The sequence below is a fragment of the Hemicordylus capensis genome, chromosome 2 (genome assembly GCF_027244095.1).
Source record: "Hemicordylus capensis ecotype Gifberg chromosome 2, rHemCap1.1.pri, whole genome shotgun sequence".
NCBI classification, from domain to species: Eukaryota; Metazoa; Chordata; class Lepidosauria; order Squamata; family Cordylidae; genus Hemicordylus; species Hemicordylus capensis.
The window spans coordinates 172,740,386-172,766,957 of record NC_069658.1 but is presented as its reverse complement, the minus strand read 5'-3'; the positions used below and the strand labels follow the sequence as shown (position 1 = coordinate 172,766,957).

At 45.6% G+C, this 26,572-nt stretch overlaps 1 protein-coding gene across 1 annotated transcript; it reads right to left on the bottom strand.

Annotated features, from left to right (window-relative positions):
* Nucleotides 1-1,292: 1,292 nt before the first annotated feature.
* KRI1 (KRI1 homolog) lies at nucleotides 1,293-25,164 on the bottom strand. The gene is made up of 19 exons (XM_053292888.1): nucleotides 25,028-25,164; nucleotides 24,843-24,925; nucleotides 24,388-24,493; nucleotides 24,115-24,217; nucleotides 20,227-20,269; nucleotides 20,058-20,092; nucleotides 19,335-19,434; nucleotides 18,015-18,092; nucleotides 17,244-17,362; nucleotides 11,875-11,995; nucleotides 11,562-11,657; nucleotides 11,252-11,422; nucleotides 10,518-10,593; nucleotides 8,183-8,301; nucleotides 5,062-5,200; nucleotides 3,783-3,913; nucleotides 3,571-3,635; nucleotides 2,763-2,858; nucleotides 1,293-1,919 (listed from the first exon to the last, which is right to left on the bottom strand). The coding sequence occupies exons 1-19, from the start codon at nucleotides 25,110-25,112 to the stop codon at nucleotides 1,469-1,471; spliced, it is 2,217 nt and encodes a 738-aa protein (XP_053148863.1). The 5' UTR covers nucleotides 25,113-25,164; the 3' UTR covers nucleotides 1,293-1,468.
* Nucleotides 25,165-26,572: the final 1,408 nt, after the last annotated feature.

Below are 26,572 nucleotides of genomic sequence, written 5' to 3'. Positions count from 1 at the left end.
TCGGTGTGTCTCCATTTTGGATACTCCAGTTCATGGGATCATGAACTCTTCACCTGCCCATATTTGGCAAAGACTCACAGCTGGTCACTTGACATGAGCAAAGCATGGGGCAATGCACTACCATGTCATAAGAGCTAAGACTGAAAGGGGCCATCTCCAAACCTCTCTCTTTATCTCAAGTGAAGGCAATCAGCCAGCAAGTAGACCTAATTCAAAAGGTATATCTTAAGCAGTGTTCCCTGTAACGGAGATTACCAGTTGTTGACTACAACTCCCAGAATCCCCAGCTGCGATGGCTTTTGCTTGGGGATTATGGGAGTTGTAGTCAACAACATCTGGGAATCCCTGTTAGAGGGAACACTAATCTTAAGAGAAGAAAATATTCCCTTTCTGCAAGAGATAACCTTGCCAGCACTCTGCCACAACTCAGATAAGAGCAAGAATTTCCCAACCCACCATTCATAGCGCAATTGCTTGGCAAAGACCAGAGTGGAGGCAGCCCATTAAAATCCCAGATTGTATATCTTTATGCCTGGAGTGTCATCTCCGTCTCAAAATAAGCCTTAAGCCTAGCTATTCCCAGGTACACTTCATTGTTCTACCCAAGCTTCTGCCCCTCCAGGGAGGAAGCATGGCTTAGGAATGGCCTCTGGGCATGTTTTTGAGTATATGTACCCCTGGCCAAGCTACACGGCCTAGGAATCAGTATGGATCTTCACCCTGCTGGTTCTCAAGCATGCAGGTGGTACCCCTTCGCTCCTCACCCTTTCCTCTTCCTGCTCTTCTGCCCATTTCCTGCGAGGAGACCTGCAAGTATACTGAACACACTCCTGGACTAAGGATAGGTGCCTCCCTGAGCCTCCTTGCTCCCTTCTCAAGCTTTAACCTGAAATTTGGACCCTAAGCTAAATTACCTCCAGTGAGATCCTTGTTGAAACTCTCAGTTAAGATTCTTTGCCTTCCTGTATCCCGCATTTATCCTTAATAAAACTTTTAAACATTTCTGTCTCCTCATTTCCAAAATGCAAAACTTGCTCAAATTGATACTGAAGCCAAACTGCTTCATCTAGCCAAGCCAAAAGCATACTTTGAGTGTCTAGCCAGCATTATGGGGCAGCTCTGGTAACACACAACAGGAATGCAAGGCTGACATTCTTGTGAGCATTATGAAATACTGGCATCGCCCCCACCCCATTTGTCTTTGTACAGAACTGTATTGCTTAAAGACACTGATGGGCAGTGTCAAAAGGCAAGACTCAAAGGTAAGAAAGAGGACACAAAGCATCAAGAGGGGAGGTACTGAAGAGGGATGTATTGGAATCATTCTACAATACAAGTTAAACGGTTCACCTACACTGGAAACAAGGGCCACAGAATCTTGGCTAAGAGCTAGAGGACCACCCGCACTCACTTTGAGGAAAGTGGATGGTACGAGAGCGGCGCCTATTGCTCAGCTCAATGGGACTGCTCAACCCTGAGCCACTTTGCTCCCTTGGTGCTGCCAAGTCCGTCTGGGGCATTCCTTCTGCTTCTGCTTTTTCTCTCGAAGCAGCTGGCGGTAGTGTAGACGCTTGGGATTGAGACCGTAGGCTTGGAGCCTCTGGCGGCTGAATGCGGAGCCCCCCACCCACACTTTGGTGCCCAGCAGCAACCCCCTCCTGCCTCTCTTCTTCAGTCTCTTGCCACTGAGGTGTGGAGAAGGAGAAGAAGAGGGGCCCTCCGAGGCAGTAGCAGCTGTCTCTTCCAATTCCTTGCTTGCAATCCTGGTGGCCCTCTCGGGAAACAGGAGCGTCTCCTCCTCGCCCCCAGTACTGGCCAGTGGCAGCTCTTCAGAAGGCAGCTCTTGCCGCTTGGCCTTCTCCCTGCTCTTCTTTCCTTTCTTGCCTGCAGGCTCCTTTCTGTCTCCTAGCTCTTCCACCCTGCACAGAGATCAAATGGCCAAATTCGTCAGGCAGCTCTTGTAGAGCTGCTATTGCATTGCAGAACAGCATTAGGGCAGACAGTACTCTCGAAGATCTCAGCCCTGAATCTGAAAGGGCAGGTTTCAGAGGAAATGCAAGAGCAGCCAGCAAGCCCAGCTTCAGTATTCCATTGTCCCTTCAAGGTCAAGGACAAGTCTCCCTTGTCATGCCAAGGGCCTCCAGTTCCTTCCCAGCATCCACTAAAAGCGCAAGTGGACGAAGCAGGCAGCAACTACAGAAGGTGGGTGGAGAGGACAGAAGAGGCAAGCACAATGGTGGCAAGAAGGAGCAGGTGAAGGGAGATCTCCCCCCTCTTGCTCACCTGGACTCCAGTGTTCCTAAGGCCAGCTCTAGGGAAAGTAAAACAAGGCAGCTCCAAACAGCTTTGGTGTGTCATTTCTTCATCCACTATGTTTGGATGCAGAAATGACACACCACCCTCCAATGTCAGATTAGCTTTTGATCCCATTTTTGCCTCCCACTGCCATACGGCTTGATTCACTCACTCAAGCCTTCCAAATAGCTTATTAAAGCAATTCAACGAAGGCACTTTTGGACATGGGGTGCCTAAGGCATGGTAGGCTGGCTGATAGTTGATAAGGGGTGGAAAAGCAGTGTTTAGTGGGTGCAGAATCATGGCTGGGTAAAAAGGGTTAGACAATATGAACTCCAGGACTGCTTCCAAACTTGTGGTCTATTTGGGGGCTCCCCAGATACTATATCCCAGCCCCACCCCTCAACCGAGCCCACCACCTTCATACTCTGAAGGTGCTCAACTGAGCCCACCACCAGAATACATACTCTGTCCAAAGCGATTTGAGAATCTGCTGCTTCTTCCAGGCATTTTGGCCCTTCCTCTCATAGGCCGACTTGTCTTGCAGCTCCTCCTCCTTGGACCTACATGGAGAATATCCAACAGATGCTGAGCATGACAGACCACCCTTGGTCTTCAGGCAGGAGGGGAGAAACAGGACATAGAGCGAAGGGCTCCCTGTGCTTTGAGGCCCTGAACACAGATCCAGAGAAAGCCTCTCTGAACTTGAATGAAAGAGCAAACTACTCCCTTGCCACACAGCCTTAAAGTCAGGCCAGACAGGCTGGGCTGTATTGTCTTCCACTCCACATGAAAAGAAAACTAAGGTGACAAAGTCAAGTCTTCATTAAAAAGAAAGACTAAAACTTTCTACTAAACTGAGTTTCTAGTCCAGATCATTGCAAGTAACAGCTTAGTAATAAGCAAGCAGTGCCTAGTGAGGGCTCAGAACCAGAAGGAAGGTCTAGAAAGACTTCCATTAGCCAGTTACTGAAGTTGCAGTGACTTGGATGCCTTACCCTCAGCCCCAAGATGTCCTGCCCCCAAGTGTCACCTCCATAACCTTCCCTCAGCCCCCACTCCCACGGTCATTCTCTTCCTTGCTAAATAACCTTGAATTCTTTGAAGACCATCACAATTCCCGACTGTGTATCCAAAGCTTGGCTAGAACCCAAGAGTCCCAGTTTCCAGGCCATATTCCACTTTGGCACAGCAGGGACCCCCACTTCATGCCATGTTGCAGCCATCGATTTCCAGTGCAGCCAATGCAGACAGAACCTCCTTTCCCCCCCTCACCTGTACATGCAGGTCTTCCGCAGAGAACACCAGCGGTTCAGCTCTTTGTCATCAGCTACCAAGATCTGAAGGGGGACAGAGAGGATCGATTTCTTATGCTTCTTCAGAGCACTGTTGACATGCAAAGGAGCCCCCTCCTCAGTTCCTCCCCACCTCCCTCTCTAACAGGAAGAAAGGAACCTGCCCCAATTTCTGTCACAGATTAGGGTTACCTCATCCGTTGAGAGTCCATAGCTGCAGGGGACCACCGTGCGGTATTTGAAGCGGCAGGGAAGGTCTCCTATCAGGTCTTCATAATCCAAGCGGTAGAACTCATCCACATACTGCTCAAACGTCTTGGCCTCTGCAGGGACAGAGAGAAACCTAGCTGGACAAAGGAACTTTCACCACAGGCTGGGTGGGGGTGGGAGTTGTAGTCCAACAACAGCTTCAGGTTGGCCATCCCTGCCCAAAGTAGTCATTTTTAGTTCTCTGGGTTGCAGCGTGACTTTAGGTAGTTCGTACCTGAAGGAAAGAGAAAGAGAAGGAAAGATACAGAAACCCTGCTAACTGAGCAAAGAAGCACCTTTTAAAGTGGTGATTCTCTCATATTTAGCAGGGGGAGAGTAGCTGGCCCTATCCAGCCCCAACACAGCATCCCTTCAGTGGCTGTTGCTGGTATCTGCCTGATGTTTCTTTTTGGACTGTGAGCCTTTTAGGGACGGGGCCCATCTTATTTATGTATTACTTTATTTTTCTATGTAAACCGCTTTGAGAACTTTGGTTGAAAAATGGTAAATAAATATTCGTCACCATCATAGTAGTAGTAGAGAGACAGAGAAAGATAAGACATTTTAAATGGGTGAACAGGGTGTGGCTAAAGGTGGGTTGCAGTTCTAATAAGGCCGAAGACTACTGTGCCATAGGCCACCACATTTTAAAACACAATTTCTTCTCTGGGTGTCAAAGGATTCTCTTGCTGCACTCTGGATCACCCACCTCACGGCTTCAACTCCCATAGTTCTTCCAAATACCACGAGGCTGACCTTGAAGCAGGTTGGATTAGGAGCAATTGTGTCTACTGCTCTAGTGAATTTATTATTCCACATTATTCATGTTTGCACCTGAGCATCAACAGAATCACTAGTAGAGCTAACCTTAAACCCTTACAAGACTTCTTGTAATCCTATTGGATCCAATTACCTTCTCAGGTGGACCAACCTCACTCCTGCAGAGGTGAATTGCAAGCCCTACCTTAACCAGATGGTGATCTGTTCATGACAATGGGGAGATGACAGGAGTCCTCACCCATGGATCAGAGCAAGAGACCAAATCGAGTGTGTGACCAGCATCATGCATCAGTCCAGAAACCAAATGGGAGAGGCCCATGGCCATCTGTCTCTCTCCTCGCCCCACCCCACAATTCCATCAAAGCAGTTGCTGTTATCCTGCCCAGGGAAGGTTTTCAGGATCAGAGAGACCATCTAATGTTAGCCCACCCAATATCCTTACCAGGGTCAAAGGATTCTTTTGGCCGACAGATGGCCTCTGCAAACGGTGACTTGCCCTTCCTCTTGCCTACAAGGGAGGCTTTCAACTTCCGCTTCTTCTTTGATGGACCAGGCTGGGAAGGGTCATAATCTGCATCCATCTGAAAGTGTGTGTATGGGGAATAGATATGAGAAACAAGCATTCTAAAAGGTAAAGTGTGCCGTTGAGTCAGTGTCAACTCCTGGCAAACACAGAGCCCTGTGGTTGCCTTTGGTAGAATACAGGAGGGGTTTACCATTGTCTCCTCCCACACAGTATGAAGATGCCTTTCAGCATCTTCCTATATCGCTGCTGCCCGATATAGATGATTCCCATAGATTCGAACCTACACAACCATAAATGCAGAATGGGGGGCAAAGCAAGCACACTATTTCTTCCCACCTTTCCACCAAGGAACTAGAATGTTGTCCTGTTCCCCCCAACACTTTGCCTTGCACATTGGGCTGCGTGTGTGTGTGTGTGTGTGTGTGTGTGTGTGTGTGTGTGTGTGTGAGAGAGAGAGAGGCTCTCTAGACGGAAAATGGTTCCAACTTGAATGTTGATTTCCACGGGGAATGTTCTTGGCTGTATAAACGACGCACGTCCCATTCTACCATGAATAATCATGAGAAGTCCTCAAATCAAGTCCTAAATAGCAATAGCACTTACATTTATATACCGCTCTATAGCCGGAGCTCTCTAAGCGGTTTACAATGATTTAGCATATTGCCCCCAACATTCTGGGTACTCATTTTACCGACCTCGGAAGGATGGAAGGCTGAGTCAACCATGAGCCCCTGGTCAGGATCGAACTTGTAACCTTCTGGTTACAGAGCGGCAGTTTTACCACTGTGCCACCAAAAGGGTTAAAAAGGTCAAACAAAAATACCCTGGTTTGTGCTGAGTTGAAATTGTGTGAGTAGTCTCTGTGCACGTTAGTTTCCAGCATGTAGACACTCTGAACAGGTTTCTGCAGGTATTGGTGGTGGGGAATGGGTGGTAGTTGGGAGCTGATTTCACCCACGCCCATGCCTTCTTCTGTGGACAGCAGTCTTCCAGTCCCGGTTTATGAAACATGCAGAGAGCGAAAGTGGCAGCCACTGGGCAGCCAATGGCCACCCACACAGGCCTCAATGGTGGCCCCTGGCTTGCTGCTCCTTCCCCCTCCTCCTGCCGCTATTAGCCCCACCACTTCCTGGCTGCTTTGCTTGCCCCTAGCTTGTCATTCTCTCTCGCTTCTCCCTCTGCTGCTTTCTTCTGTGGGCACCACCCCTTCCCAGCTGGTCCGCTTCTCACTCTCTCTGTTGCTTCCTCCTGCCACTGCCAGCGCAGTTCATGCAGCACTAAGTGGCAGCAGGGCTCGTTCAGAATTGTCCTCTTTGTTAAGCAGGGTCTGCCCTGGATTGCATGGGAGATGACATATGTGAGCACTGTAAGATACTCCCCTCAGGGGATGGGGCTGCTCTGGGAATGAGGCTGCTTGCATGCAGAAGGTCTCAGATTCCCTCCTTGGCATCTCCAAGCTAGAGCTGAGAGACCCCTGCCTGCAACCTTGAGGAAGCCGCTGCCAGTCTGTGTAGACAATGCTGAGCTAGATGGTCCAAAGGTCTGACTCGGTATAAGGCAGCTTCCGATGTTCCTAGAGTCCTTTGACACAGGCTGCCCTGACTTCAAAAATAGTGAAGATCACTAGCCTATAAGGTGTTTATCTTAGCACTCAACTTTCAGTAAGTCCTGGCCATTGCTGACACAAAATATTTACTGACAGCATTCCCTTATCTTTTTATTTCCCTTTTGGCTTTCGTTAGACTACCTTCTAGGGAGCAGAAAAAATAATGCCAATATTTATATGCTCTACATTCTCTCTTTCAAAAGCCAATAAATGCAGATCACAACAGAGTGGGCAGAGAAAAAATGAGGGAGAAATGTGGCGGTGGCAAAATGTGGGGGTGTGATCGAAGGAGAGAAGGCAAGGAGGCAGAGCAAAAGTGCAATTCTTTACTGCAGGCAGACTGCACATAGAGACAAGAAAAGTGCTCAAAGGCAGTAGAACAAACCGAAGTGTGTATACAGCCCATACTTGCTCTGGATTCAATAAAGAACACAATCCCACTGTGACAAAACTGAGGTTACTCTATGCTTTCCTAGGATTTACCCTCAGTAGAGAGACTACTCGGATCCCAATCTAGGAGCACACTACTCCTTCAAGCTAGGCTGCCACCAGCTGAAGACTGACAGAGCAACCTGCATTTCATTACACCCACCATCCCTACTGCAACAAACCCTCTTGTTTAGAAAGGCTCTGTGACAGAGTCAAAAGTCACTCTGCAAGGTTCATGACTAAAGGAAGAATTGAACCCATGTTTCCCTGGCATCAACCCAATACTAACCTCTACACATCACTGGCTCTCCAGTATCACCTAGTAGCATACATGGACAAGAACCCAAGTGTTTCCACAAACCCACAAGGAGCAGCCTACTACTGCCCACACAGAGCTCCCCACAGCAAAACAGGCCTCTAAATTAAATCCAGAGATGGGAATCTTCTCCCTCCACCAACTCCAAAACCTCATTGGTATATGGAACTTCAAACTACACTTTTTACCATCACTAAATTCAGATGACAGTCAGATCAACTTTATCTGTGAAATTAAATTCTAATCTTTAATGCCAAACAGGTTTTCAGCCCTTGTATTGCTCATACAAAAGAGTAATATTACTGTGCGGTACCTACAACCATCTAGCAAGTACATGGCAGAGGTGATATTTGAGCCAGAGATGTTCCAGTTAATAACTCAATCTCACTGCCACTTCTGCCAGTGAAGCTTGGTGAATAGTGACCGTTCCTTTTCCCATCTCTGCCCCTTTTATTAATGGGCAAAACCTGCTATATCCATCCTGACATCTGCACAGGGATTACACAGCGCACGGTTCCAACTACGAGCTAGGTCCTTCCTTTATTCAGCATTTGCCCTCCTTGTCATAGGTGTCATCTCTTGCCAGTCCCAGCTACAGCACCAGACTGAGGCAAGCGCTCCCCCTGCTGGTGACCCACATAGTAACCAGGGACAGGGCACCCAGTTAAGGTACAAAACAGACATACCACAAAGTCGGGATCCTCACAGTGGGGCTGGTAGTCTTCCTCCTCCTGCTGCCGCCGCCATATGTCAGCTTCTGCCTCGACACCATCCCTTCCTGTCCAATTGTCCCAATTCAATTCATCTGCATTGGGGATGAGGGAAAATGGAGGACTGTTTTGTCTGTCATCCAAGTAATGACTACATGGGTGCTGTTGCTTGCTGAATCCCACCCAGCCCATGGAGGGAACAATCTTTCATAGCCAGAGATTCCCTCACCCTCTGCTGAAATAGAAAGAGAACTACCTTGTCCTGAAGCACCTCTTCTGGACAACAAACATTCAGCTGTGTTAAGCAATCAATTAAAAAAAGAGGGGGGACAAGTGATCAGGGAATCCCTAAGTCTTATTATTACACACACACACACACAGATGTGGTGTGAAATGTGGATCCCTGAAATGCAACTCTCGTTTTAACAAAATTAAATTAAATTTAAAAACCAGGCAGAAATCTGCTTCAGATGGTGTGAGCAGCTTCTGTAAGAGGCTTTATCCTCAAGCTATGCATACCTTTCCCCTTTGTCTCTGTGGCTCCCAGTCAATTGCCCTCCAACAGCCCTTCTGGCCAAAGTCATTCCCAGGTTGTGCAATACCTTCAGAAGTCTCCCACATCCAACCTCACCACATTAGAGCTTTCCAACTATTCCAAGAGTCCTGCTAGATCAGACCAAGGTGGGTCTGCCTATTTCACCATCCTGTTTCCAAGAGATACCTCTAGAAAGCTCAGGGGTTAAGCAAAAAAGTCAGGGCCCACCCTACAGCATCTCCTCGGCATCTGGTATTCAGATGTATGCAATAATAATTTTAAAACTACTTTTGGTTTAAGCTGAGAGTTAAGGAACTGGCCATTTTACTCATGCTCCAAAAGGCATGGAAGTCACAACTTAAAGAGGCCTACCATAACTTCTGCACTATGTAAGCAGTGATGACCCCATACTGTCTCACATACTATGCTGCTTTACTCTAGGCTTCATGCACCTACACTTTCTGTCTTTCAGCCTGGCAATGATAAGTCCAGGCGGAAATTCAACAAGTGCCAATTTTACCAACGCTTACTACATATACCTCTAATTTCTGCCGGAGGCATTTATAACACACATGGTGCTCCCCCAGCACAGCAACAGTGTAGTGGAAGACCAGGGTTCTACAGGTGCAGCTTCTCCAATCTATGGCTTAACCCAACTTTGCAAGATAGTTTTTCAAATTTAAATGAAAACTGAAGGAAGTGGATCAAGCCACAGACTATCATTAGCAAAGAAAATGGAACATAGCCTGTTCCTGTTGCTAGACCTATAATAGCTAACAGAAAACTCCACATTCAGAAACAATATACTTCTCAATGCCAGATTTTCAAGACATTCAATGGAATGAATATTGCCAATAACCCTACAGTGTAGTCCACGCATCTCAATTTTGCGAACAGGAGCTCAGCCTAAGTGAAAAAATGAATGGAATGGGCCGACTTCCAAGTCTCAATATTTTATGTCACCAGACATCCATGTGTTTGCTGATTTCTATAAGAAGTCCTCCTGTAAGTTCTTCCAGGAACACACAGGGATGAAACTAAACTATGGTAAACTATTTTACTGCCCTAGAGGTTTCAACATTAAAAATGCTCCCATATTTAAATCTAAAAAAGTGTGACAGACACTAAACACTTAGTGACTTAAGAGATCCTAGAGAAACACAACTAAGACTTCAATGATTACATGTACAAGTCATCTGCAATACACACACACACACACACACACACACACCCCTTAGTTTTAGGGTGATGAAATCCATTCTCTCAGTAACAGTGAGACATTTTAAGAAGATATTAAAGAATATATTTTCACCCAGCAACAAACCCACCAATAAGAACATGCCATGTGGGCAAGTAAGTATGGACAGTATCCAAATCTAGTCTGCCTGGACACAAACTGCTTACGCAAAAAGACCTCTCTTTGGAAACAATGTTCAGAAACAAGAACAGAGTTTATATAAGCCCTACACAAGCTGACAAGTATCACACTCAGGGGGACACACACACACACTCCTGACTTTATTAGTATTTAGAATGCAGAGGGCTTGTCATGGTGGGATGCACTTGAACCTATCTACCTGAACTTTATAAGCATTCCCATGCCTGTTTAACATTGTCTCTGACCATAAAGGCTCTCCACTGAAAGATTCATCTCTCTATGAAATTTAAACAATAATGTAAAATAGTGACCTTCCAGAGCTAGTGGCTCTAACACAAGACCAGCACCAGTTTTTATCCGATTGCCAACTTCTCTTCATCCCATGGCTCCCAACATACCATCAATCCCTTCCTCCATACCAAACTGTGGTTTTTCTTCCTCACCGACTCCATAGTAGTCATCCCCGAAGAATTTCTGAAGGAAAGAAGAAGCATGAATTGTCTCATGAACAGGCTACTGCCTAGGATGAAAACCAACCAACAATAACCAGGACTTTTATCTATACAAGTGACATATGTGGAGGGAGTCTGGACCATAACACACCCACCCACACTATTTGAGGCCCACTAGTTGAAGCAATTAGTCCTAAAGTGTAGCTTACTCTTGAAACATAGCCACATGCACTCAATTTCTCAACCCTGTGATTTGCTTAGTTTGGGGGGCATACAAGATTATCGCTGCAGGATAAGGAGAACTAAAAGACCAATCCCTGCCTGGCATTTTCAAGTCAGGAAATCAGAAACCTTGCTTCCCTCTGAGGATCAGCCAGCCAGAGAGCAAGCTCTGCATGAGCCTGGAAGCCTTCAGTTCTATCCACTGGTCATGGATAGAGCCTTCAGTTCTATATAGAGCCTTCAGTTCTATACAATTTCAACTTACAGTGAGCAAAGGCCTTCAACAGCAAGAGCTTGTGTAATGCAGTGACAAAAATAATCAAGCACACCCCTCGGCAATATGTAGGCAATACGTGTGTGGGGGGGGTTGCTATTCACATCAGAGAGATCTTTTGCTGCCAGCATCACAGGCTGCAGTTGCTGAGGGCTCTGAGCAGCAGTGGGGAACGTCCATTCACCTCCATGAGCTGGTCATGCTGGGCAGGATCAAAGTCCCCTTCAAGGTCCCCTTCCTGGAAGGTGCTGGCTGCACTTCCAGTAATCTCACGCAGCTTCTCCAGCCGTTCCAGGATCTCCCGGCGTTTCAAGTTCTTCAGCTGCTTTAATTCTTCCTGCTTATGCTCCTTTTCCTTTAATTGGGCAAAGCAGAGTATCAAGAGATAGGCCACCGCTGGTCAGCCTTGCACCTACATCTGTACTAGGTAAAAATCACAGCCTCCCCACACAACAAATGGAAGCAAGGTCCTGAGCCAATTCCACAGAACTCACCTTCCTCTTGCGCTCACGAATCTCCTGGCGTTTCTCTTTGCGGCGCTCATCCTTTCGGCGTACTGAAGTTGCAATGATGCGAGGATACGTGCTCACCTGAATGGGGGGGAGGTGGAAAAGGAAAAACAGGGCATTCATTCTTTTATTCCTTCCTGCATACCCTCAGGCAGAACTTTAGGCAAACGGGGAAAAGAAATCCCTCATACAGAAGAGATCCTGCTCAGATGTTCCCTTAAGAGGAGGGTTCCCACAACACTAAGCAAAGGGGTCCCCAACTTCCCTGCCTCACACGGACAGAGGACGTTGCTCTGACCTGCTGAGCATTGGGCTCCTCAAAGCGGAAGTTGTACTTGCGCTCAAAGTCCTCTTGCTTCTGGAGGAAGAGCTCGCCTTCATCTGATGAGTCCGACACAACTAGCTGCACTCCAGATAGCCTGTGGAAGACAGGTACAAGAGGAGAAAGAGGTAGATTTCAAACAGCTGTCAAGAGCACAAAAATGACTTATTTTCTACAATCCTTTAAGTAACTTGATAGATGTCACAGAAATGTAAGTGCCCAAGAAACTATTGAAAAAGGAACTATCCTAAAGAACCATTCTATATGCGACTTCCACTGGAGGTCTGCTAAAGTTTGAGTTGAAACTACTTTTAGAAAAACAGTACTGGTTAAGCAACTATTATTTGAGTTTGAGGGACCAAACAGCCACTTTCCAGCCTCTCCACACAAAGGACTGGGACCCTGGCCACAAAGCCAAGTCTCTTCAGGATTGGAAAGCATTTCTCCAACATCTGCCAGTCACTGGCAGGTGCCCTGAAAGATCCTTTCACCCACCCCCTCTACTTTAGCTATGCTTATCTATCTTGTTGTGCTAATACCAAAACTTCTACAAAGTTCTCCCCACCAACAGCAGAGCACAGCACTGTTCTGCAGCATTTTGGGAAGTATCCCTTCAGTGCAGCTGCACTAACAATGGTACTGAAGTGGGAGGCTGGAGGCAACGGAGGGGAGACTTGCAAAATATGGCCATTGAGCCAGGTTTAAACATCAAAAAGAGGAACAGCTGGAAAATACAGAACCACTGGTTTCACTGCCAAGGATGGTGGGGTGATGTAGAGATCTTGCACATATTGTCTGAATCTTAGGAGCTCCGATTCTACCTTCCTGGGAGTGCCTCAACAGAAGTACTGGCTGGCTGGCCCAACAATAACCCAGCAGTCACCCTTCAAAGTTCCTGTCCCAATTGGCCAAACCTGCTCTGAGCAGCCAATAGGAGCCAAAGGCAGAGAAAGTTGCAGAGCCAATAGGAACCAAAGGCAATCTCTGGGATAGTTGCAGAGAAAGATACAAAACAGTGGGACAAGTTACTATGTTGATAGTCTGGTAACTGCCTGAAGAAGGGGGGGAGGGGGGAGGAGAGGCAGAAGAAACAGGCAAGAGGGACAAAAGCAGTCTTCAGCCTATTTATTAGGGATGTGCACCAAATTGCAAGGGGTTCCCTTAAGGAGAGACGGGCAGGTCCTACCTGCCTGTCCTCCAAGCTCCCACTGGCCCACAATCGAACGGTTGAAGCAGAAATACTTCAGTGCAAGCGGCAGCTTGTGCCGCTTGCGCCTTTAAAATGCTGCGCTGATGGGATGCATCCCCGGGCAGCCCTCCTGTAGCGTTGGCATGCAAATAGCGTCAATGATGCACTGATGCCATTTACGTGCAGACGCCACGCAAGAGATGCCAGGGGACACATCCCATCACCGCAGCATTTCTGCTTCAACAGCACCACGGCGGGCCAGTGGGGGCTTGGAGGATGGGCAGGTAGGACCTGCCCACCTTCCCTTAAGGGAATCCCTCACCCTGCGCCAGAACATTTTGGTGCTGAACCACTTCGGGCTCATCCCTACTATTTATAGGTGGCTATTGACAAATGTAGGATCTTATTCTTCCCATTTTTTAACCTCAACATAATTGGAGGAATTTTTCCTAAGCTGTAGATTTCAGTGTCAGTCCGATAATTGCATCAACAATTTACTACGACAACAACAACAACAAATATTTATATACCGCTTTTCAACAAAAGTTCCTAAAGTGGTTAGCCAATAATTAGAGAAACAAGAATTGGTACTAGGGTGGTTATAATTGAAAGTGTGCTCTAAAGTTGGCTGGAGACCAGAGATACTGAAAATGCCCCTATTGGCTGATCCCTGGTCTTGCACTCCAGCTACTGATCAACTTCCATTCTCTCCTGCTTTGACAGCTCTATCGTCACCTTACAGGCCCTAGAATCTCTATAAGCCTTTAAGGTGGGCAGACTGTAACTTTATCATCCTTAAAGACCGCTGTGTCAAACCAAGGTTTTATAACCAACTAAGCTATCGAGAAAAGCAGGAGAAACCATGAAAGTCCAGCTCAATAGCAGCAGCCAAAGAAATAGATCAGTGATTTTATAATCATGATACCCAAAACAATATTTTCTGTCTCACTCCAAGACCATGTTACAGGAAGTCACCATTTTAGACACCCCTCCGTGCACCCCTTTACATGGTGCTGGCATGGAGGACCTGTCCAGGAAAGATCCGTGTACATGTTGGCAAAGGAAGAGTCAAACCCACATATATGAGAAACCTGGCAACAGATCTCATAGTTTTGCAGAGTCATGCTGATGCCCCAAGATTGACTTTCTGTATTAAACTCTCCTTCAACTGATAAGTCAGAAGCCCCTTTGCCTATCTGTTTGTTAACACGTTTGATTGCATTTCTTCCTGCATTCCCCAGGAAACCAAATAACCATCCTGATCTCTAAGGACTGCTTGATCCAGGACAAACAAAAGAGAGCCATCTTCCAATCCATCTGGGCGATTGTCCCAGTAGGTAAAACCATCACCTGTCTGGAGCCTAGGTTGGCACATTAACATATTCTTTACCCAACTCCATCTTCCTTTGTCCTGATTTTGAGATCAAGAATTCTCTGGAATTTCCCAAACACATGGTTTTTGCCTTATTTAAGGGGGCTGCATTTTGCCCCTCTCTCTTGCCTTCTGGACCCAACCCAAGATACATGACTTCCCACCATCCCAATTCTTCGGCAGGTACGTCAGGCCATCCCTCCCACTCTCCTATCCCTCCAACGTCTCCAGGAATTGTTTTACTGTTTTCCCCTCCCTAAACCCCTTTTCCTATCCCATCTGGGCTGTAAACCACAAAGATACAAAAGTTTGGGGTCGTTAAATTTTTTAAATAAATAAGTGAGTGACTGGGACAGTTTAGTATAGGACTAAACTGCTAGGAATAGGTTAGAACGATTTGGGATTTGCCCCTTGTGATTTCATGTTTTTAGGATTTTTGTTCTACTTTAAAACCAGCTTGTTGAGGAAGGGGCCCCCAGACCCAGCCACTTCCCCTGGGGTGAAAGCATGCTCAGCCTCAGTCAAAATCTCATGAGAGAGGTGATCCAAGAAGAGAGGGAGGATGCAGCATCAGTAGTCAGGCTGAATTGCTGATAATGTATGATGACAATCCTCACTCTATGAGTGGATCACTCTCTCATGAGACCATTTGGCCATAGACACACACATGCGGGCTAAAGGGATTTTACCACCCACCCAACTCATTTGAAGGTTCCATCCAAGCCTCAGGGATGGGTCCCCGAGTAACATCCATCTTGGTCTTGATGGCCGCTATGGACCAAGACCTTAAGAATGCCCTAAGAGTCCTTTCTTTCACTAACACAATCCAGGATTCTGGCTTGCCAGGAACTGGCTTAATTCCTAGGTACCCCGTCCTAGAGTTCCCCACTGTGGTTAATTTGCATTTGCCACGCCACCCGAGAAATCTGAGTTCATCCCCAGTCTTTCCTGATCTGCCTGCCCAAAGCTGCTCAGATGCACGGAGTGGCCTGGACTCCTTGGAAGTCTGGAGGATTGAGTGGAGAGGGGAAGGTATGGAATAGGAGGTCTATTTTTAACCCGATGTGTCAGGAGCCCCACACAAGCAGGGCCCCCAGGAGGTGGAATAGTTCACCTTCATTGGGGTAAACTAATGAAGACCTGATGCACATTAAGTGTCTCTGGTCCCATAGATCAACCCTCTCATGAGAATGGTGAAACCCCTGGATGGCAAGGGGGCACAAGGCAGAGTTTAGGTTGTGTTTTCCCTGACTGCCCAGGTCTGGTTGCCTGAAAGGTAAAGGTAAAGTGTGCTGTCAAGTCGATTAAGACGCCTGGTGCCCATAGAACCCTGTGCTTTTCTTTTTGTAGAATACAGGAGGGATTTATCATTGCCTCCTCCCCCGCAGTGTGAAATGATGCCTTTCAGCATCTTTCTATATTGCTGCTGCCTGATATAGTACCAGTGGGGAGTCGAACTGGCAACCTTCTGGTTGTTAGTCAAGCATTTCCCCGCTGCGACACTTAAGGTGATCAGGGCATCCTTAATGCATCCAGAATCCTTTGCCCACCTTCATATACATATCCTTGCCTAGGAAGCCAACACAAGCCCTCCCTAGAGTACCAGATAACTAGTCCTCCCTACCTTCTCTCGGTCCTCCGGGTGCTCCAAGTTAGTCTGGTTCCTCCACTCCAACATCAGAGAATCTAAACAATGTTTATTAACACCAGAGAGTCTACTTGTAGTTAACATCTAAGAATCCACCTTGATTTATTAGCGATTAAAGTTAAGGGCCAGCATGGTATAGTGGTTAGAGTGTTGGACTAGGACCGGGAAGACCTGAGTTCAAATCCCCATGAAGCTCACTGGGTGACCCTGGGCCAGTCATATCTCTCAGTCTAACCTACCTCACAGGGTTGTTGTGAGGATAAACATAACCATGAACTGGGCTCCTTGGCAGAAGAGCAGGATATAAGTGTAATTAATAACAAAAAGTGTTAAACTTTAGAAAATCAGTTTTGACACACTAGTTAACATGTGTATACTATTGCCATCATGCAGGAATGCCCACTTATCCCTTGTTTCAATCTCCCTTAATAAAAATTTCTTTACTGGACTTCTGCTGTGTCTCTCATCTCAAAACAAAACTGCCTGCCTTTTCTGATCCCAGAGGGGAGGGCAACATACACCCCACAACAGGAAATCCATCATAACTGTAGTTTTCAGTAAATGTTCATACACAATTTCCAAGAAAACAGCAGTAACAATTCTTGTTCCTCTGTGGGATGACAAAATGAAATCCAACACAGAGGACAATGAAATCTGAGATTTAAAGAAAAACCCTGCTACCATACTCCAAGTTCTACAGCATATGTACCCAAACCCAACACATGCATGCAAACAAAGTTTGCACCTGTTGGTGTGGCACGAGTCACTGAAACCATAGGAGGCACAGCTTCACATAAACCAGCTCACCTCACAAGCCCTGGAGCACATGCCTCTGGATCTTAACTAAATACATGGATTTCAAAACAGCCACCCCTGCCAATAAATACAAAAGACTACCTTGATGTGTGTACAAAAATAAAGTGTTTAGGCATGTTCAAACATCATCAACCTCCATGCAGCAATTTTGCATAAGTACATTTGATCGCAAGCCCACAAAGACTTTACTTCGGTAGCTGAATGGGAATCGCAGCTAATTTCCTTTCCATCTCCCTTCCTGTGGAGGATATCCCTTCTGTCTAGATTCGAGTGACAGGAGGACTTGTCCCAAACACCTTCAGAAGTCTACCAGCATTTACCCTTTTTCTTCCTCCTCCTCCTCACTTCCCTCCTTGTAGCGTTTGTTCAAGATGTAATCACGTAGGAATTGCTCCCCTTCATCCAGTTTGGGATCGCTCCAGTATTCTTTAAGTGGGGCCTTAGGAAACAGTGCAAGAGAGGCACATATGAAACCTGAAATAAGTCCACAACCAAGAACCCCCATCAAGCAAAATCCATTAAGCCAACCAGCTCACACCCAGAGAGATGGCTTGGACACCATCCCACTTCTGGTCATGAAGGAACAATGCAGAGAACTCATCCAGTGACTCCCCCTGTTAATCTCAACAAGGCTGTACAGTTCTGGGACAGTGCTTGCCAGTTCAGAAAAATGTATCTTCCCAGCCACAGGCCAAACAGATATTGTTAGTGTGGATATAGCAGTCCTAAAAATTTAATGCTGCCCAGTGCTTCAAGATGTACACTTCTTATTGTGGTGGTTAGGAACCCGATTGATCAGAGGGCCAACTAATGTCCCTAAAACAATTCCCCTTACTTGTTTGCTGGCCCAAATGGAAGCCCCAGACCACCCAGATCCTCCACATATTTCTGAATTTGCCCCTCCTTCCTAAAGCCAGCTTCAAGGAGTTTGTCTAGGTTTAGAAGACATTTCTTAGTTCACTAGAAGGAAGCCAAGGGTCAGATGGATATCACATGGAGCCAGATTTGGCTCACAGACTGCCAGCTACTGTTTCATGGTGGTCCACTATACAGAGTAACTGGTAAAAAGTGGTTCCTGTCCCATCACTTACCAAATCCCTCAGTATCTCTTCCTCCTGTGGCTTCTCCTGACCTTTCAACCAGCTGATGTAATCTGCCTCTTCATGCTCCTGGAGGAAAAGAGGGGCAGAACTGAGTAAAGTGACAGAACCCACTGCCCTCCAAGAGTAGCTGCTTTTATTTAAATGTTTAGGACTACCAGTCACCTTTGAGGTAACTCCCACTACCAATAAATTAATAGAACTATGCTTCCGCTAAAGATTACCTTACTCCACTATGAGCTAAAAAACAAATAGTCAATCCTCACCAAGGCCATTTTTCAGCACAGGTGCTCAAGTTCTAATATTGACACATCACTAGTGAAAGCAAGTTCCACATGCCCTTGGGTTTTGGGCTTGAGGACATCCCAGTAGCTCAACAGCCAATCCGCAGACCGGTGCTGGTCCACGAGGAGTTGAGTGCCAGTCCATGCTGGTCTATGAGGAATTAAACCCCTCCCCAAAACAATTTCGAGCTGGTGGGGGCTGCCACTGCCAGGAGCTCAGGAAAAGAATGTACTGGTCCGTGACTCCAAAAACATTGAGAAATACTGGTAGGCTACGTGTATTCTGCAATTCTGTGCAAACATAAGATTTGGTGCTGGGATGCAAAATTCTGCATCCTGGGATATTATTTGGGAGGGGGGTAGGGAAGGGAGAGATAGAGGCACAAAAAGTCTACTCCTTACAGATAAAGTGGATGGGTAAAGAACAAACAGTTCTATTTATACAGAAAAATCACTCTTGAATTGTTCAGACAATCAGTGCAGCTGTTGAAAATTGGTGTTTAATATGTACTAGAAGCCTCATGGTGGTCAGGAAAGTGTTAACAGACTCTGCATCAGCTCAAACTGAGGCAGTAATCAAGATGGCCCAAGTAAAGGATGCTACCATAACCTAGAGACTTGAGGTTACAAAAGCATACCACTCATCAGTCACAAACCAAGAATGAAGGAACTATCTTATCAAACTATGCCCCCTATTTAACACAGCATATAGTCCTTCCCAGTGGCTATTATGGGAGTTTCCTGTGTCTCTTTTTAGACTTTTTGGGACATCCTCTCTTCTGTTTTGCTATGTAAACCACTTTAGAGCTTTATTTGGTTGACACCATCATGTTCAAGCAAGATCCTCCATCTCACTATCCCAAGAGATCAAAGATCTACAGCAAATCTGGAGCCCAAGTAAGGGAAGGCAATGAGCTTCCCTGCACCCTTCTTACTCTTCGACCCAAACAGCTGGGCTGAAGAACCCTGGATAAGTGAAACCCCAGATAGTCAGGAAATCACTCATAAAACCTCCTGGGCCACCCACCTTTTCCTCCTTACTCTTGGCCCGTTTGTACAGCAAGGCAGATGAACTGCCACCTTCATCCTCTTCTTCTTCATCACTGTCAGTCACAAACTTCTGGAAGCTGCATGGGGGTGCAAAGAAAGGTCTCAGCAACTCTCATATATGAACAAATGTCTCTGGGACTTAAAGGATTAAAGCTAAGACATGGAATTGTGCCCAAAAGGCTATTAGGACCAGAGTAAAATGTGGGAGCAGCAGTGTCACGGGCTCTTGGCAACCAGTCTACTTTTCTTGGGCGTAATTCTCCAGAGACAAGACTCCAGCAAGTTGATGTATTGAGGATACCATGGGTGGAATGATATTTACTTATGGCCATCAAAACCATAAGCTCTAAGAAAGAGATCCGCTCATGGAGAAGGCGGCACTGGAGCTCAGTTTCAGAATTTATGTTCAAAGCTCAGCCCTGAAAAATGTGAAGTTAAAAAGGTGAGATTCTGAGAATGTGCAGAGTGCATTTTCCTCCACACTAAGTAACCACAGCTTATTCCCTCATGCCTACAATTAAGGGAAGACCTTCCAGGTAGGCATGAGCTTTTGGCTGCACATGTCATTTAAAAAGCTAGCCACTGAGCAAGGATGACCAAGAAGGCACACACACACTCTAGAAAATGGGGTGGGGGTAGAAAGACGACAAGTCTGCTACATGGACCTGCCTTCTCCCAGACAAGCCAATTCCCAGCTCACCTCTCCTTAAGTTGCTTCTGTTCTTCTACGTAACTCTGGAAGATTTGGGTGGGGAGGAAGGAGACAAGAGAAGATTAACTTTTCAGCTCTTTGCATCAAGCCTAGTTTATACAGGAATCCTCCCTTACCCTAAATCCACAGACTCCCAACAATCCCCTCATAATTTCACCTTTTGTTTTTTAACTGCTCCTCCTTCCTCATCTTCATATTTGCTGCAGAAAAAAAAAAGATAGGGCTATGAAATTGACTCCCCGCCCTCCATTTTCTTAGTTCGGCTTTCCAGAAGTACAGGCTGCCCCAGATACATGTTCATACCCAATGCACAGAAACTCAACATGCACAGAATTGGGAGGAGGGCCATTGAACTCTACATGCACAGAAAACCCAATCATACAAATATGAAATAATTCTCTTCATTAGATGGAACAGAGATCTACACTCAGCATCCTGTACAAAGCAAACTTTGAATTGTGAAGTAATTATAAAGAGACATGCTCTCCTGACATGTCAACATAGCAGACCCTCAGCATTCAGACACTCATTTTCAAGATGCTCATGCTACAGTTGGTGGCCTATTTATTCAGTATCATGGAGAAGCACTAAATCCCAATTTCCTTGAACAGATGCAGAAAAAATGCATGTGTCATGCTCAAATCATGTGGCATGGGTATGAGTGCCAAGGAGAAGTTTGTGAACCCCCTAGAATGGTATGTATTTTAGCACAATTCTTATTCAAAAACATAATTAGATCCTAAGATAAGAGAGAAAGGCAACTCCATAGAATAAGTAATTCAGGCGAAAAGGTGAGTATTTGAATATTCTATCAGCTGGAAGAGTCAACAAACTCTTGGGAACTCGTGTGTGGAAAAGTATGTGAACCCAGTAACCAGTGGCACCTCCTTGAGCAGCTATAACAGCAGCTAAATGTTTCCTGTAACTGGTGATCAGTCTTTCACATCGGCTTGGAGGAATCTTGGCCCATTCTTCCAAACAAAACTGTTTCAGCTCTGAGACATTTGAGGGCTTCCTTGCGTGAAGAGCTTGCTTCAGGTCTTGCCAGAACATTTCAATAGGGTTTAGGTTAGGACTCTGATTTCGCCACTTCAAAACATGAAATCCTTTCTTCTTCAGCCATTCTGTGGTAGACTTACTGGAATGTTTAGGGTTGCTGTCTTGCTGAATGACCCACTTTCGGTTCAGCTTCAACTTTTGGGCAACCTGACATTATCCTCTAGAATTTTCTGATATGAAGTTGAAATCATGGTTCCATCAATGATGGCAAGCCATTCAGGTCCTGATGCAGCAAAACAGTCCCAAAACATGATGCTTCCACCAACATGCTTGACAGTTGGGATGATGTTCTTACTTTCATCACTTTGTTCTTTTAGAAGCCAGGTAAAGACTTTTGTTCACACAGGCCTTTTAAATTCATGTTTTTAAATTCGGGTTTTCAGATTTGTTCTGATTTTTTAACTAATGAGTTTTTAAGCTACTTTGTATTGTATTTTCTTTTTACTCTTTTGTCTGTTATGATTCCATGTGTTATGTGTTTTTATTGTATGTTTCAATCCTCTGTTGTGAGTCACTCAGAGAACAATTTGTTATGGGGCAGCTAACAAATAAATATTACTACGACTATGGAAGGTAGTGTGTGATTTTTGCTAAAAAAGACATTTGTGATTATGTCTGAGAAATTCATTTTTTAATTCAGATATCCACAGAAGACATCTATCAGAAGACTTGTGGGCCATCCAGAAGCCCAGAATAATCCAGAATGGGTCATTCAGAATCAAACACTGAACTTTTTGGGCTAAGATTTCTCAAAGCCGATTTGAGAGACTAGTTACAGGAGACATTTAGTGTCACCAGTTACTGAATTAAGGGTTCACATACTTTCCCACAGAAGAATATTTGTTCTTGACTCTTTCTGTTGAGTAAATATGCAAAATATATCCTTTTTGCCTTACTTATTCTATGGGGTTGCCTCTCTCATCAGAGTTTAGCTTAGGATCCAATCCCCCATGCTGTTTAACATCTACATGAAACCACTGGGAGAGGTCTTGGACTTGGGACTGAGAGGACGGGACTGAGTTGTCAGCAATATGCAGATGATACTCAGCTCTCTCTCCTTGTCACCTGATCCTAGGGATGCAGTGGATGTCCTGAATTGGGGGCTGGAAGCTGTGATCAGTTGGATGTGGGCTAATAAACTGAGATTGTATCTGGACAAGATGGAGGTAATGTTGGTCAGTAGGAAAGCCAATCACGATGAGGAGATTCTACCGGTTCTGGATGGGGTTGCACTCCCCTTGAAGGAGCAAGTATGCAGATTGGGGGTATTGCTGGACTCTGCTTTTGGAAGGTCAGGAGGAGGCGGTAGCCAGGGGTGCCTTTGCACAGCTTCAGCTAGTGTGCCAGCTGAGTCCCTTTCTCAGAAGGCAGATCTGGCCACAGTTACCCATGCCTTAGTCACGTCATGGTTGAATTATTGTAACACGCTCTATGTGAGGCTGCCCATGAAGAATATTCAGAAACTGCAGCTAGTGCAAAATGCGGCAGCTAGGATTTTATCTGAAGCTGCCCACTGGGATCACATCACACCCATTTTGAAAGAGCTGCACTGGCTACCAGTTTGTTTCTGGGTCTAATTCAAGATGCTGGTTTTGACCTTTAAAGCCCTTAATGGTTTGGACCCAGGATACCTGAGGGACTGCATGCTCCCAAGGGTTGCTGCCCACTTGATGAGGTCATCTGAGGGGGCTCTGCTCCTGGTGCCGACAATGAGGGAAGATCGGCTGTCGTGTACATGGGACAGAGCCTTCTCTATTGCTGCCCCCAGACTCTGGAATGCTCTCCCGGTGGCTATTCATTCCTCAGTCTCCATCAGTTTTTAGAAAGTGTGTTAAATCTTGGCTTTTTACCCAGGCTTTTATATTATTGTCTCTACTGCTGCTTCCTTGTATTTTGTACAATTCTTATGCTTGTATTTTAAATCTTTTTAGTCAGAGTTGTTTTTATATTTTAGCTTAATATTTTAATTGTTTAGTTTTTATACTCTTGTTTTAATTTTTCTATGTGAACCACCTTGGGATTGTTTTAATGAAAGGCGGTATACAAACGTAACAATAAATAATAATAAAATATTTTGAATAAGAACTGTGCTAATATATAGACCATCGACAGCGGTTCACAAACCTTTTCTCAGCACTGTACATATCTGTACCCCAGTTCCTTCCCACCACCACAGCCAACATCCTTACAAATTCCAACAAGAACCCTCATTGTCAAAACAAAACATGCAGATTAAGGTCAAATAAGCAAACATTGCTAATTATTAACATCCATATGCAAAGAACAGCAACATCATTCTCTCTCTGCAGTTCTGTCAACCTCTCTTATGAGATAAGAAAGAAACAGACCATTTCCCCCTTAAAGAGACTACTGGCTGAAACATCCCTGTACCCCAGGTGAAGAAATCATCCCCAGACTGATACAAGTTTAGAGGCATTGCTATTCGCTATTCTCTCTCATATTCATATATATATATATATATATATATATATATATATATATATATATATCCATCTCCATCCTTTGTTATGCTTGCCCTCCCATAATTAGGAATTGCTGAATGGACACTACCTATCAGAATGATAGGTCGTAATACTGCCAGTCATCAGTGGCAGTATTATGCAAGTAATGGTCCAAAAGAGATATGAACAATGGGTCGGAGAGATACAGATAGCTAGCCGAGAGAGCGTGGAGAGAGAGAATGCAGTAGGCCGGAGACTGACTTTCACATGTGGATTTCAACAAACCAATCAAGCCTTTGTGCACTGGTCTCTAGTTCAGTAACTGCGTGAAACAGAATGTGTGAAGCTGCTGTCAAGATCAACCACCTAGATAAAATGCTACAGTTATCAGAGAACAAAATGTAAAAACCAACCTCATCCTAGCACTAACTCTCAACATACGTAAAACAGAGGTAACAGTTCAGGGTTCAGGAAACCCAGGCTAAGATTTAACATAGGAGACACCTTAATTCTTCATGACTTACCCTGCCTTCTCCAGGATGACTTTCCTCTCATAATCCTTCAGATACATAGGCTTTTCTTTCTTCTTTAAGGGTGGCTTCTCACCATCACTGGTTGAGGACGAAGCTAGAGACAGAGACAATCATGGCTGACCATGTGAGAACCCCCCCAAAACAGGGACTATGACCCAATCTCAATCAGGCAATTCTAAGAAGTCCTTATATCCCAGGCAGTGACACCACCCATTTACCTCAAATCAGTCAAAATCTCACAGAGTAAGGGGAAGCAATAATTACCTTCATTTTGGAAGAAAGTGACATCTTTCTGATAAATCCGAGGATCCTTGGTTTTCAGCAAGGCCAATGTACGGTAAAATGCACAATCCAGTTTGGAGTCAAGTTCCTACCATAGGAGAAAAGGGGGGGGGGACTGTTAGAGAGGACACTGGCACACAAGTAGGTAACCGTTTAGGTATTTGCCTACCTTCTCCAGCAAAGATCAAACTCAAGAAAGTATAACTTGCAAGGAAAAGTGTATCTAGCATTCCCACTAGGCAAGAGCCTCTTGCCCCTCAGGCTTCAACATAAGAGAAGCCACCTCCTGCCACGAATAACCACTGCTCTCTGACAAGACACCTACTGTTAAGGAAGAGACATGTCACCTATTCTAGAGACACTCTAGCATCCAGGCACAGCTAAAGAAGCTCTGGACATCTTTCACAGCTAAAAGGAAAATCTTGGCTTCCACTCACCACCACCTCCTCCTCCTCGTCGCTAGCCTCCGATTCGGAACTCGCCGCCTCATCTTCGCCCGCAGCCCCATAACGATCCTGAACTGCGACGGAAGTGAAAGAGAGCAGGAACCAGGCTGGACGTTAAAACAACCACCACAAAGTCAATCCCTCACATTAACTCCCTCAAGCCCTCCACCACTCACGACGCTGCAACTCCTCCCGCCGTCGGTATTGGCTGTAGCGCGCAGCAAAAGCCGCGTTGATCCGCAATTCGGGCGGCGCAGACATCAGGGGTCTTCCGTTCTCTCGCACACGTGGGCCCCTTCACTTCCGGGTCAGTTATCACGTGAGAGGGAAGAGGCGGGGCAAATCCGGGCTGGAATTGGTTTTCTCCCACCCCCACCCCCACCCCCGTCTCACCTGTTAAAAGCAAAGAAGCGGCCTTTGGCCTGCTGGCGGCTGCAGAGCTGTAAATCAGAGAGCGGCACGCTGAAAGAGCCACGTCTTATAAACTCAGGAACGGCTAGCCTGGAATGATCTGAAGGGAATCAGGCTCTTCCAAAGGATACGCCGAATTCGTGGAGAAATCCACCATCTCTGGTTTAATCACAACTCGATCATGTTTACTCGTAAGGACGTGAAAAAGCTTTCGAATAAATTGTTTATGAGAATATTGCTAAGCATCATGAAAATCATCACGCCCAAGCATCTTCTTCCCCTTCTTCAACATGGTCTGAAAGAGTTACAGCCCCCAAACATGCATACTAATTCGCAGCGTTTGCATGATGCCCTGCCTTGTCCATGTTTACTCAGAAGTAAATTCCACTGAATTCAGTGGTACTTACTCCTAGTTAAGCATCCAAATAATTACATCCTTCGTTGATCCTAAAAGAGGACAGGATTCTTTGTTTCTAATGGACCAACAAGATTACCTATTTGTCCGGTGCAAGTCCTATCTTAACTGAACCTTTATGTCAAGTAGAAGTGGATAAGATTGCCTTAGGTTAGGGCTTCTCTCAGAAAGTCTGTGGTTGGACACTCTTTAACCACACATATATGTTCAACACTCATACAATCTGGGTGCAGCATATAGTTACAGATGTGTACACAGGTACAATTATTATGTTCTGTTGACTGCAGGTACAGCAGCACATTTCCTGTGATTCTGTACCATGCATGTGAGGGACCTGTACCCAGATTCATTTTTTACATGAACACAGATACAGTCATTCACATAAAAATATATCTGTACAGAGACATCTCAATAGCAATAGCAATAGCAATAGCACTTACATTTATATACCGCTCTATAGCCAGAGCTCTCTAAGCGGTTTACAATGATGTAGCATATTGCCCCCAACATTCTGGGTACTCATTTTACCAACCTCGGAAGGATGGAAGGCTGAGTCAACCTTGAGCCCCTGGTCAGGATCGAACTTGTAACCTTCTGGTTACAGGGCGGCAGTTTTTACCACTGCGCCACCAGGGGCTCTTACTGAATGCAGATACAAACCATGTCCGAATATGGCTTTGAATTCCTGGTGCCCAAGTCTACCTCTCTACTACATCATCAGAGCTGACCTACGTACTTTTTGTCCCAAATCCCAGATATTTCAGTATTTGCCACTCAAAAGACACCAGCTTGCCACCATTAGGCAAGACGCAGTCGCTTTTCTACAAGGCATGCATAGCTGGTAATCCCCTCTCAGCTGCTGGTGGTTTCCTGGCAGATGCCAAGCACTTGGCAG

Bases quoted from the DNA above. Each gene is read 5' to 3' on its own strand.
- KRI1 (XM_053292888.1), bottom strand. From the start codon at position 25,112: ATGTCTGCGCCGCCCGAATTGCGGATCAACGCGGCTTTTGCTGCGCGC. The intron at 20,093-20,226 runs GTGAAATTATGA...CAAATCTTCCAG, and splicing joins GAGCAGTTAAAAAACAAAAG to AGTTACGTAGAAGAACAGAA. The intron at 10,594-11,251 runs GTGAATGGACGT...TCTTTCCTTCAG, and splicing joins AGCATGACCAGCTCATGGAG to AAATTCTTCGGGGATGACTA.